At 33.4% G+C, this 14,167-nt stretch overlaps 1 protein-coding gene across 14 annotated transcripts in view; it reads right to left on the bottom strand.

Annotated features, from left to right (window-relative positions):
* Positions 1-14,167, bottom strand: part of ADGRL3 (adhesion G protein-coupled receptor L3) — an 826,419-nt gene that overhangs the window by 169,669 nt on the left and 642,583 nt on the right. For all 14 annotated transcript variants that reach the window (XM_064484960.1, XM_064484967.1, XM_064484927.1 and 11 more), the window contains 2 exons: positions 12,467-12,676; positions 9,808-10,028 (listed from right to left, as the gene is read on the bottom strand). In XM_064484960.1, coding sequence (XP_064341030.1) covers positions 9,808-10,028; positions 12,467-12,676 — 431 coding nt within the window. The remainder of the gene's footprint in view (positions 1-9,807; positions 10,029-12,466; positions 12,677-14,167) is intronic.

Here is a 14,167-nt window from a genome sequence, read left to right as displayed (position 1 = left end):
AGATACAAACCAGAGAACATGGACATTCTCTCAGATTAAAGTATGCACAAGTGTACACACACACACACACACACAAACACACAAACACACAGTCCAAGAGTGTTGCTGAAGTTCTGGCATCAAGATACAATATTAAAGATACATTTAACATGACTGTTAATAGTACAGCCCCTGTTCTTTTGTAGCTCAAATTTCTGAGAGCTAGTCTTAGAACCAAAACACATTTTCAACAAATTCTTTTCAAAGGAAAATGTATTTCAAGAATTTCTGCAAACTTATTCTACAGGCTAAGAACTTCTTATATAAATAACTTTAATTACAATATTACAGAATGTCTTGGATTAAGCAGGGAATTTAAAAATTTTACATAATCTCACCAAATGTGTTGTTAAAATAATATCATTAAATTTTAGTCTTACGAAAGTTTTATACTTTTTGAAAATGGTCTCTGCTTAGCAAATGTTTTATTTGGAAATAAATGTGCTTTTGGCATAGTGCTCTCTAAATGTGGAAGTGAAATTACTTTAGAAGTTATTATTTCTTATTCTTTAAGAAAATTCTTCAATAGCATTTGGTACAATAGATTTAAATTCCCTGAGGAACTGAACAGTGAAAGAGGCAATATGAAACACTTAGCATGTACGGCATGAATTTTCCCTCTGTGAGAGCTGCCTGGGCTTAACTATCTTCTGGAAGGTAGTGTGGCAAGAATCCCTTTTCTAATTCAATTGCCATATGGCCGCACCTGCTGTTCTTGGCTACCTGCAGGCTTTCTCAAAACTTCCTGTATTTCCTCTGTTTCACATTAACTACCCTAAAATTTTGTGTGGTTTGTGCCCTGTTTTCTATGCCAATGCTGAAACAATTAATCCAGGCTTTAAGGTGAAGGAGAGTAAGGACATCCCTCAGTATCCATGGGGGATTGGTTCCAGGACCCCCTGAATACCAAAATTCATGGCTGTTGAAGTTCCTTACAGTTGGCCTTCTGTTCCCACAGATGCTGAACAGATAGATATGGAGGGCTGACTGTACTGTATGGGTGTTTAGTACATGCCTGGGCACATATATCCCACCTCATACTATTCTATACGTCTAGGATATTCAATGTCACTTGGATACAGTGCAAAACCACTGGTTAAGGGGAGACAAATGCTAAAGGAATAGCTGATTGCACTAAGCCCAGTAAAGGCAAACGGTCAGATAGACCTGCCATTGAAAAACATGATTTATCTGAAAACTACCTTTATCCACAAAGTATCATTTAATTTGTGAAATCATTAATTTTAGTAGGCCATTCAGGTTTAATATTTCAGATATGTCAATTCTTTTTTTTTAAAGGAAATTATCACATACATGAAATCTATAAATTATGTTTATAGCAGTACTATAATGACATAACCCACTGTTGACAGATGAACTGCATTCTGATTTCACTACATACATTTTAAAGTCAAGATCGAAAAATCTTACAAGATCAATACATTCAGAATTCAAAGGAGAATTTGTCACATACTGTAAACCTTGACTTTTTTTTCCCATTTACCTATACTAAGATGTCATTAAAATTCTTTTGTAGCAATTTAAAAATATTATATAACCAGCACATATTGCTATATATTTGATAACGTCTTACTACATTAATTTGTTTATTGGTTTAATACTCTAAAGAACTGATACTAATCCACATGAATAAATTACTATGTTCTTCCAAAATTATTCTCTTCAAAAATATAAGAAACATCATTGCAAATTAAATAATAAAGGTGCTGACATCTGTATTAGTCTCCCATAAAATTGTCAATTACCAATCCAGCAAGTACTACCTTTAGGTTTACTCAGAAAATAGAAAAATAAAATAATGGAACAAATTAATTTCTCAAAACTACAACAGGACAGCAGAAAGCCATACTTCTAAAGCTTAGTCTCTTCTACTAAAATACTCCTCACCATTGTACTTATCACCATTTTAAAAAGGCATGACTCTGTATTTAGAAAAATGGTGAAACCAACTGACCAATGTATATAAATGTCACCTAAAATGTATGTTTTATAATGCTTTTAGATACTAGTAACACTACCAGAGTGCAGTTCCTTATTCAAAGCTAGTATGTTTAATGAAGTGTCATTACGATGCCTTAGGACATTGTAATTTGTTGCCTGTTTAATTCACTCTTACTAAAGTAGACATCTGACTATTAACCAGTTTTTTGAAGTAATGTAAATTAACAATGGTGTTTACTTCACTTTCTACAGTCACAGACTAAACTATCCTTGGTGAATATTAAATGCAACCAGTAAACAATCTTTGGCTACTGTTAAACGATTACATTTACAAGGTTTAATTATATCAGGTTGTTTACGAGAGTTTCTTTTCTCTGTAACATATGCAGATCTCTTTATATTTGTACTACATATATCTGGCAAGATTGAGAGAAGAAGGAATATGGAGAACTGGGGCAAGAAACAGGGAAGAGAAGAGGAAAAAAGACAGATACATACTTCAAGCATAATAACTCTAGTTCTAAGCTTACTGCATGTGTGTTACGTTTTTTTTTTCAATGTCATTTGCCTCACAGCACACTCATGCACCTAACTTTGCAATACTTTGTGAGCAAGTGCATGAACTGGAAAAGACCAACAGAGCGATGCAGGAATGGAGTATGATCAGTGGTACTCAAGACTAGAACCACAGTTCAGCTATAGTTTTGGATCTCAGAATACAAAACTAGATCTCATGTATCATATATAGTTTATGTTGTCTTCATGTCCCTGATATGTTTTTTGAAAAAAAGTGTATCACTATTTATTTAGCAAAATGCATCCTATATTTTATGGTGGTGTAAGAAAAGTGCTGTCTGTTATAATTTATTAACACTAAATGCTGGAATAATTCTCATGGTCCCATGTTGTTTAAATTAATAGAAGCTAGTAGCATAAGAATTGTAATCACTACTCTTATAAATGGATGCTTTTAATATAATTTATTTTTATAGTTAAAATAATGTTGTTAGTCATAAAGTTTATATTCCTTCATTTGTATCAGCTAAATAATAGTCCTAGTAATAATAACAATATTTCTTATTTGATAAATGCTTATATATGCCTAACACTTTACATACATGCATACTTAAATACACACACAGTTTCAAATATTGCAATAGTTTTGCAAGATACTTACAACCCCCACATGACAGATTAGAAAGTGAGAGAAACTGATTTTTTTGCCCACAGCCACATGGCTAATAGTTAGTTGAGCCCAAATTTTATTCTAATCTACCTGACTTCAAAGTCCCTGAAGCTAGTATAAATTTCTCAAAAAGAATTAACATACAAGCTATAAAATAAACAAAAGGTATAGTTTTGTTGACTATTATAAATTCTCAATGAGATGAGAAATTTATATGCTGTACATAAATCACAGATTGTTGAAACATGTCCCAAGTAAAAATGTTCAACCTTTCCAAACTTAAAGTGACGTCTTGATAAGTTAGTAAAAATCTCTTGATAAGTTAGCAAAAATTTTAGTATTTTTAAACAGCTTTATTACAGTATAATTCATATACTATAAATCATCTATTTAAAGTACACAATTCAATGGTCTTTAGTATATGTAAAAGTTGTGAAATGTAATCTAATTTAAGAGTATTTTCATGGCGCTAGAATAAAACCTTTTATCTATCTATAGCTAGTCCTCGCTGTCTCTACCAAATTCACTCCCTTGGTATGGAAATGGCTTCCCTACCCTCTACCCAGTCCTGGTAGATCGGGTTCATTTTGTCTCTAAGGATTTGCCTCTTCTGGACATTTCATATAAATGAGATCATATATTTGTAGTCTTTGTGACTGGGTTATTTTATTTAACATGATGTTTTTAAAGTATTTCATTTTGTGGCATGTGTCAATACTTCATTCATTTTCATTTCTAAATAATATTCTACCACATGGATATACCATCTTTTGTTTATTTTCTCATCAGTTAATGGACATGGGGGTTTCCACTTTTTGGCTAACATAAATAATGCTGCCTATGAACACTCATGTAGAAGTTTTTGAATGAGTCTACATTTTCATTTTTTCTGGGGTAAATCCCTAGGAGTGGAATTACTGGGATATATGATTACCATGGTTAGCATTTTGAAGATCTGTCAAACTGTTTTCAAAAGTAGGTAGCTGCACCATTTTACATTGCCACCAACAAGATGTGAGGACTCTGACTTTTCCACATCCTCATCAATATGTGTTATCTGTCTTTTTGATTGTAACCTTCTAGTGGGTGAAATTATGATATAAAGTTAGCTCTAGATGTGGAAGTCATTATACTTTGGTTTTAGTAAGAACTTAAGTCTTACATTTGACTTTAATCATATTTTGTAAAGAACAGGACAGCAGTCCTGATGTTCTCTGATATAGTTCTGGTATAGCTAACTCTTAACCAAAAAAAATTATGCTCAATCCAAAATTCTTATATATGGTGATAATTTTATGCCCAATCATATGGTTCCTGGTGATGAAATGATGACACAATAAGCCCTCAATCTCTAACATACATACACACAAAACATGCCCTTGGCCTTTAATAACATCACATATAACATACAGAGCACTCCCCACACACATATTGAATGGTTATCTTGATGTATATCAATGACCAATACTTCATTATCTGTGTTAATTCCTACTGGGCAACCTAAAGTCAAATATAGCTGGTGATACACTCAGTAAAGTAAGTGCTTCTTGTCAGTGCAATGTTACAAGTAGGAAGATTTTACAACAACATATAATAATATGCTTACAGAAATATTTCAAATGAATATATAGTATTCTATGAGTAGGACGAAATGCTTAGAAATTGTGAAATATACTAAATAAACCATGCATGTGACTTGCAGTTACTATCAAATTTAATGTTCCTTGGCTAGGTAGTTTCTTGAATAATGTTATAATCTAATATTTGAAAAATCGATAATCACTTTCCTACCCAAATGATTATGCTGGTTAGAGAATGAAGTGAAAATAAAGAAATGGAGGGGCTTTTAACTAGCAAAGAAGAGACCACCCCTTTTAGAGCTATTGGGAGCTAGGGAGACAAATCTAAGACTTAATAGATGATTTATAGTAATTTTCAGATCATAAAATTGATTTCAATTATTTTTAAGAGCTTGGTTATGTTCTAGAACTCAAGGATGTTCTAATCCATTATAAATGTTCATGACCTAATTGGCATCTTTCAAAAAGGCTTTGCTAGTTTTCGAGCCCACATTTTAATTCTGGGCTATACCCTGTGCTATGCTTCTTCCCAGCACCCTCCCTCCCTGTGCTCTTGGAACCTACCCCAGTCTTTTTCCAAACTACCAATCATGTTAACCCCTGCTTTTTCTGTTGTAAACTTAGATTTCAAGAAAAGTGCTATAAACTATAAGTGTTATTTTTTCCTTTAAATAAAAAAAATTAACTGTTCAGTTTGTGTTTTTGCAGGTGATACTGAGGTAATTAAAGTTTACATGAACTGATTAACTTCAGGTCATAAAATCAATGTATTTAGCACCGAAATTTCCAAATCAGTTCTGTTTGAATCATTAAGTCAATGCTAGCCTTTATCTTTTGACAGAATCATATTGGATGGCTCCACTGAATGATGAATAACAGTATAAGAGAGACTAAAGCAAGTTAGGAAAACAGAGAAAATGGAAAACACCTACAGTTAGTGCAGTTTGAACCTATGATCCACTAACTGAGTTATTTTTTTTCATGACTGTCTTGGTCTTTTACTCTGATTTTTTAAAGTGTCTGATAACTGTGACTGCATGTAATTCTAAGTACATTCTCTTGAGAATAATGTCACTATAGAACAAAAGATTTCATTAAACAACATCAGAAAATAATGAGATTCTCTCATAAACATTGCAAACTGATGGCAAACTAAGAAACTTCTCAAAATCAAATTATGTATGCGTTGTGTGTGAGTATGTGTTCTGTACGTAATAATCAATTCAACGGCTTTAATAACATTTCACAGGAAAACAATCATAATCCATCAGCCAGATGGAATATGATAGTTACCTTTATCTGGTTCAAAATAACACTTACTTAACCTACAAAAACAATTTTGTCTCTAATTTTATCTCCTACCATTGATAAGATTCTCTACTTTTTAGAAATGTAAGTTGCTACTACTACTATTATTATTATTATTATTAATGGTTTCAGAAATAAAACCTCATTGTTATTATAATAAAATACATTAAGTACATTAGGAGGAGAGAGATGGAAGAGATGTCTATCATTTGGATTACTGTAATATGTATGCAGTGGTTTTATTCTAGATGTAACCTAAGTAGTTGAGACTGAGAAATAAAAACTTAATAATAACAAATTTCCAAAAGTAAGTAAAACAGACTATCAAGACATAAAAATTTACTGTATTAAGCTTAATAAGAATTCACAGAAAATGACTGACAATCTGTCTCTGAATTCTGGCTAATTCCAGTTTATTTAAGACTGTGGACTTGACACATTTACATTTAAAAAAAAAAACAATGCAGCATTTAAGAAGGTAACACCGGCAAAAATTTTAAAAATCCCCCCTCAAAACACATGAAAGCCTAAACGTGATGAACAGAGAGTAGGAAATAACATTTGAAATAAAATAAAAGAAACAATAGTAACGGAAACCAGATAGCAAAGACAGAGATACATAATTCTATAAGCAGAAATCCTTCAAGTTGTATTAAAATACATTGCCTATATTTTTCTTTGAGAAATTATATTGATTAAACTCCCGATGGAAACTTGATCTGTTCATTTCAGCTTATCAAGTAAATACAAATGACTGAATAATATTTCTTTTTCAACACTTGCTTCCTCAAGGGGCAAAACAGCACTGTAGAGATACCAGGTTGGGTGAATTCCCAAAGGGAGAAGTTAAACGTTTTTTCCATGTACCCTGAAGATCTCTCTCTGGACAATTTATTTAAAATGTACAAATGAGACACTAAATACTTCATGCCCATCTGTGACAGAATTTTAGTACAATCTTCCCTATCCTTTTTTCTCCCTCTTTCATTTACCCCTTCTCTGTATCTGCTTTGCTTCTCTTTGTGTTGGGAAAAATCATAATAGTGAAACTGGACTATTACTAAGGCTTGTTTTAAATCAGTGCCTGGGAAATAAATTAGCCTCTATTCCCACAAAGTAATGTCAGTAAATGTGAGCTTCCAGTTATGGTGCAGAAAATTAAAGCAATGATGGCCAAAGCTTTAACAAAGTCACAAGAGACTACATAGTATTGATTCTATGAAAAGATAGATTCTTGCTATCCAGAAAATGACATCTCTCTCAAAATAAATGACTAAAGCACAAAGCAAACAAGTTGTCAGTTCAGTGACAGGAAAATTTGCAAATATATACAGATAAAAACAAAAACAAAAGCATATCAAGAACTGCAAGAGAGCAAAATTGAACTACATAAAAACAATATTTGAAGTAGTGTAAGTTCACAAATAACTGTATAAGTCACTTTAATAACTTAGAGGGAAAATTCATGAATTAAAATGTAAAATCCTACACTCTAAGGGCAGTGACTGCTAATGGGTTTTTTTGGGTAGCAGTAAAACCATTCTAAGATTAGACAGTGGTGATGGATGCTTATTAACACAACATACTAAAAACAATTTATGTGTATACCTTTAAGGAGTGAATGTCATGGTATGTGATTTATATCAATAAAGGTATTTTTAAAAAATCCTATAGTCTATCTAATCCCCCCCCCCCACCGAAATGTCTTTAGAGGCAAATACAGATAATATTTTTATCTAATCCTAATCTGGTCTATGGTTGTCACCGGGATCCACAAAATGACCTCAGATTTGACCACAATTCACAAAGGTTAGATTAAAAAAATACTTGCTATTAGTTTCATTTAGACAAATGGCTTTATACAGGCTGCCACTGTACTCAAGAAAAAAATTTGACAGAAGTGAGACAGTCCTCTTTTAATTGTACTGTTGGTGTTTCTACACCTACGCATAATCTACCGTAACTATGCTCCCGATAACTCTGGAATCCTCTTGTCATTCCCTCCTCATGAGTCTGCTCTTCCGGGAAGTGAGCTGTTTTATTGCCAGCATATTCAGGCTGCTGATTGCTGGTGGTGGAAAGTCATGAAATTTGGCTTCTTAACTTCTGTACAAATTGATGTTATCTAACCTCATCTGAGCCTTCACTACAGCTTGGAAATCTTTTCATTAATGTCTAATTGGCTCCTTAACACATTTTCCACAGTGCTCATTTCAAAGCTTTTCAAATCTCCTGTCCTCTCAACGTGACCTCACCTATTCACTCAGCACAAATCAGCATCTCCTACTCGATGGAAAAATTCCTCCACTTCGAAATTTATCTTATCTGCTATTTCCTTCACACCTCAGAAAACAGGGGTCATTTTACTATCTCAAAAATATCCTGGTTTAGTGGAAATAAGCCTGACTTATTTTATCACACATATGCCACTATCTACCTCTATCACCATGGGCAAGGCAATTAATTCACCTGGTCCTTGATTTTTTTCATTGTAAAGTTAATGCCTTGGACTAGGTGAATTCTAAGGCCACTTTCAGTACTAAATCAAGGCTTTTTTCATCTTACGTCTAATCTTATGCCTTTCTATCCCCCAGGACCTCTTCCTTTCATTCAGCCTATATATACTGAATACAAATGAGGCAGAAGCTACTTTCTCTTTACTAATCTCCACTTACCAACTTGATTCTTCCTATCCTAGACATTCTGGGGACTTTATTTTAAGACATCCTTCTTCATTACTGTTACCATGAGTTAATAATATTTTCACTATTTCTCAATCAGACTTTCTCAGGCTGTGGATAATAGCTAAAGACTCTACTTTCTTGCCACTGATTTTGTTTTGCATCTTCCAATTGGGCTCCTGCTTCCAGTACTTTGTCAAAAAGTTGTGGCAAAGGACAAGTGATTTTTCCTCCTTGCCTATCTTACATGAATTATCCTGGACACAAAACACCGTCTTTAAACTTTCTTCTCACTTTCCTCTTGGTTCTCTTTTAAGGCTCTGGTCACCTCTTTTCTTTTTCTATTTTTATTTTCCCTGCTTAATCTCTGTCCTAAATGGGAGTATTCATCAAAGGTCTATCTTGGTCTTCTTTATAATTTTTCTTCTATTGCAACTCTCATTCATTCTTGGGATCCCAATCGTTATATTGATGTGAATTACAAACATATTTTCCACTGAATTCCTTTCCAGGATGCTGAACATCCCTATGGGTGTCTCACCAATTTGAAAGGATGTTGAAAATAAAATTCATCATTATATTTCAATAGCCACCTAGGGGGAAAAAAAAGGAAAACACAAGCTGCCCCTGCCGCAAGAGTCTATCTTCCTGTTAATGATATAAATTACTTTCTAGTGACTAGAATTGACATGTCATGAAGAAGAGAAGCCATTAATATCAGGGACTATATTGTCCTCTGATTACACATCTTTAATAGAGCTAGTTTTTCATTTGGCAAATGTCTCAATGCTCTGAAAGACATAAAAATTATCATCTCTTTATAATTACTGAAGGCTGTGATGTAGATATGGAATATCAGGAATATTTTTTCTCTTTTTACATCATAACAGAAGTACAATTCATGAACTGAATTATCCCTATTTGCTTTCCCAGTTCTGTAGTTTATTGCTGTGAGGTGATATAAAGACCTTAGCTTCTGAGAAAATCCAAAGCTTTTATTTCAACTGGATTTAAAAAGAGAGGGAAAAAAGGAAGGAAAACATAAACTCACACTTTATCTGTTCCGTAACTCCTGTAGTCTACTGCAGCTGACACAGCCACAATGAGCGCGGGCATCCCGTAGCCGACCAGGTAAAAGTATTTCCTCCGTGAATGTTCACTCTCAAAAACTTCCACCAGCATGATATAGAGCTGCACTCCCTCCAGGAACATCCAGGTGAAAGCCGCCAAGAAGAAGAAATGTAAGAGGGCAGCAAAAACTGCACAGGCAATCTGGGGAAAGGAACACGTGACTTAGTCAAATAACTACCAAGTGAAATATTGTCAATTACCATAACGTTAAAGTAAACATTTATCAAGTCTGCAGTAATAAAACAAGTCTATGAAAGAACAATTGTGACAAGATTCTCAAAATTCAGATATTAAAAAGTAATTTAATATAAACTATCTTTGAAAACTATATTTAATATTTTATTAATAATGGCTATGGATAACTGCAGAGCATTATAATAAATTTAGGAAAAAGTTCTAATAAGAGTCTACTGATAATTATTACTGAGCCTAGTCTAAAAGTTTTAAAATAGATCCCATGAATTTTTTTTCTTGGCCATAATCATGTGTTTACTAACATTTTAAGTTCTTCAACTGTAAATGAAAGAGGAACATTAAAATTAAGGAGAATAAAAGCACTTAAAATTAAATCATACAATAATTACAGTATTTTATAGTGAGATTATTAATTCATTATTATTAACTGTTTGTTTATTTCTTCCCTGTCTTGTTTCAGAAAGAAGTTAAGGTGGCACTGGAAAGTTCACACTTCATAGATGTAAAAGTAGATCTGGTTAAAATAAAGTATTCCAAAAGTCCCTTCGTTCTTTCATTTTTTGTTATTGTACCAAATGTTGGTCTAGACAAGCTTGGGCAAAACAGGCAGCCAGTCCTTACTTCAGCACATTTTCTAAGATACTCCAAGTTTCAGCTGACCACATACTAATTTTTTTTTTGTCAGTTCCTGGAGTTCTCACTCCTCTGGGTGGGGGGAGTCTTCATTTTTTTTTTTAATAAGTCCTAACTAAACTTTATAGTTAAAACTAGAAAATAGTAACACATGTATAGAAATTATCAGATTAGTATGGATTCAGCGATGAGTATGATCCTTGAGAAATGAGACAAAGAGCAGGTCTATTTCCTTGGGTTAGAGAGATGACAGTGAAGGGGAGATGAGGAAGTCAAGTGTCAAAGGGGCTAGAGAGAGAAAGCCATATAAGAGGCAGGAAGACACCCATCCAGCAGTAAGAGTAAAGACAAGTTGGGCTGGGCTGCTCTACCCAAGTTTTTCCTACCAATCATTGTTCTTTATTCTACTACTTGTCAGAAATTGGTTCTGCGCAGTCTGCAATGTTTGGTGAAGCTCACCATACCACATGCAACATCAGGAAACAGAAATAAGAATAAGGTTCCTAAATGAAAAGAAATCACAGAGCATTTGAACCACAGGTTAAAAAGAGAATGAAATGATTTCTCCTTAAAAAAAAAAAAAAAAAGAAATGCTTTCTCCTTGGAAAATAACAGTTTTCCATTTCTTGCGTTAGAACTTCAGCTATTAATTTTTGTTATCTGAAGGCTTTACTTTTTTGGAGAAAGAATGTGCACTTTGATTGCTTATTCATCTGTAAGCATTTATGGGAAAAGCTGTCACATTTGTATATGATAACCAATTAAAAGTATAATCACCATAATTGTACCCTTTAAAGCCATTAATCATGAATGTGTAATCATAAACATGAATCCAACTGCATTTTTATTGTAAAGTACTTTATACATATGGACACATACCAGAGAACAGCATTAAGTGAATGAATTATTTATTATGCTTACAAGTCTTCTAAAAAATTAAAGTTTTCATTTGCGGTTTTAGTCATGAGAACAAACTCGTGCTATCTGCATGAATCTTAAGTAAGTAGAAAGAGCTTCACAAAAATTCTAAGTGGGCATAGAGTCTGTTTAATATATCAGATTCTATCTGCCATTAATATTTTCTGTACAGTTTTACCAAGAACAATTGGCTAGTGCTATTCCTTTTTTCCCCTTTTCCCCTCTCCCTTCTCTCTCTCCCTCCCTCCCTTTACTGATATGGCTAAACGTAGTTAGTAGTAAGTGTGAAGTTGGCACTTATAGATGTGAACAGAACTTGAGAAAATATAAAGCGTAAAATAAAATTTGGGAAGAGTTTACAAATTATAAAAATGACATACAGTTTGAATGATTTTCCAAAACATGTCAGTTAGAAAAACTCACTTTAAAAATGCAGTTTTTAATATAACATCCATTTTTAAAGTATATTATAAACTACAGAAAATAGCAGTTACATGTTAGACAAGATACTCCTCCATTCCCCAAATGATTTGTTTAGCTTTCCTCAATATTCAGCTCTGTGATTAAAAGTTAAAGAAAAAAATACTAATGAAGAAACAAGTTCTTTAGAAAGGCAAGCTTATGAACAGAATTTCTGAAGAAATGTGCATTCATACATCCACAAAGGCACTACTTCTTTATGACAGTGGGACATGAAAAAGGGAAAACTGAGTTAAGATCTGAAACTCAGTAACTATCTTAGATGACTTGAAGAGATCTTTCAAGTAAAAATATTTTGATTGGAAAGCTGAAAGTGAAGACATTTTTTTCTAATGTTAACGTAGGCTGCTTACTGGTTGGTCGGTTCGGTTGATCCCAATCAGGAAGAGCAGTTCTGCTACAAAAAGGCTGATGCAGAGGTTCTTATGGATGGTGTTACGGTCACTCTGGAGCCCACGGAAGAAACAGAATGTGAAGATGCAAATCAGGAGACAAACAAGGGACAGCAAAATTCCAACCCATGTGATCACATCCAGAAGAAGGTCATGGACCGCATCACTGTGCTGGAAACACAACAGAAAAGCCTTAAGTTGCAATTATATGTAACCAACTGCAAAGTTTTATAAGGGCCTGGATTCGTGAGGCATGATTTTAATAATGTATTAAATATCCTCCACACGTGCAATAAATAACTTAATTATTTGGGTTTTCTAGTCTACAGGTAGAGCATTTTATCTTTTCTGTGAGTTATAAATCAGTTTGTCAGTAGTGTTTGCACCTTTTTTAGCTGTGTACATTTTCAGTATATAAATAGTTGAAGCAAATCACCTTAATTCTGGTCAAAACTTCAAGGTAAAGCTTTTTGTTTCTTTACCCCATATCACTTTCTTAGGTCAATTTTTTGACAACTCCAACTAGGGAATACGTTATTTTTAAAATTAAGCTATATATTAGAGGAATGGTATCTCAACTGAAATGCTTTTTGAAGCATTGAGGGATTTTTGTAAAGAATTACAGTTCCTCTGTCTTATGAATCCTTTATCAAAATTTTCAAGGTTGAGTTCATAAAAGGACCTAATTTTATAAAGATGCTCAGTTAATTCTGATGAACAGCCACAGATGTTATATCACTTATTTAGTGGACAATTTAAAAGAATGGAGATATTCACTGGATTTATATTCCTACTGAATGGCTTAAGGAGAGGCCCTTGAAGGGTGCTGCATGAATACAGCCTGTTATACAGAGACAGAAGATAAGCATTCAGAATTTCTATACCCTATAGCAGCATAAAACACACAGGAGAGCTATGGAGAAGAAATATGCTCAAGAAAACATCTGTCCTGAAACTGCATGTTTTGGTTCTGTTAAAATAGTACCGTGAGTTCCATGCCTGCCATGTTCCTTGGTTTGTCCCCTGTCTCATTTCTGTCTTTGTCCTAAGATTCAAAACTCTATTCCTACCCTATGATAGTTTGGCTCCATCTAAAACCACTTCTTTGAGGCTTTAGAATTTATGGTGGCTCAACACATTGGTGTGCCAAGATGTTGTAGCAGAGGTGAGAAATTGTCTATGATTATCAATTCCTCTTTTCTTTCTAGGTTTCTTGAAAAGTCTTAAAGACCTAACTTCCATCAGTAGAAGAATAAATAAATAATGGTTGAATTATGGAATGATCTTCTAAAGAGTAGTAGAAAATTGGTGTTCTAGATTTACAGTCACATAGATACTTCTTAAAAATCTATTTTTAGATTTTTTTTAAAGAATGCAAGTGGCAAATATATCTATACAGTATGATCTACTTATGTAAAATTGTAAAAAACACAAATCAATGACATTGATTTTTAGGTACATAGGCATGAGTAGTAAAAATGTAATGTGTGCAAGGGAGATTTTTTAGTTAAAAACAAAGAGACGTGTTTCTAATTGACATCTTTTCCAACTGTGTAGATCATACATGTTGATTTTTGTTTTAGGATGGAAGGTATACTACATACAGTTGTCTTCCACACTGTTAGCTCACCTTAAAAAATACATAAATAGCCAGGTTTTCTA

Source organism: Camelus dromedarius, chromosome 1 (genome assembly GCF_036321535.1).
Source record: "Camelus dromedarius isolate mCamDro1 chromosome 1, mCamDro1.pat, whole genome shotgun sequence".
NCBI classification, from domain to species: Eukaryota; Metazoa; Chordata; class Mammalia; order Artiodactyla; family Camelidae; genus Camelus; species Camelus dromedarius.
Note: the sequence above shows the minus strand (reverse complement) of the source record. Positions and strands in the feature narration are given on the sequence as shown.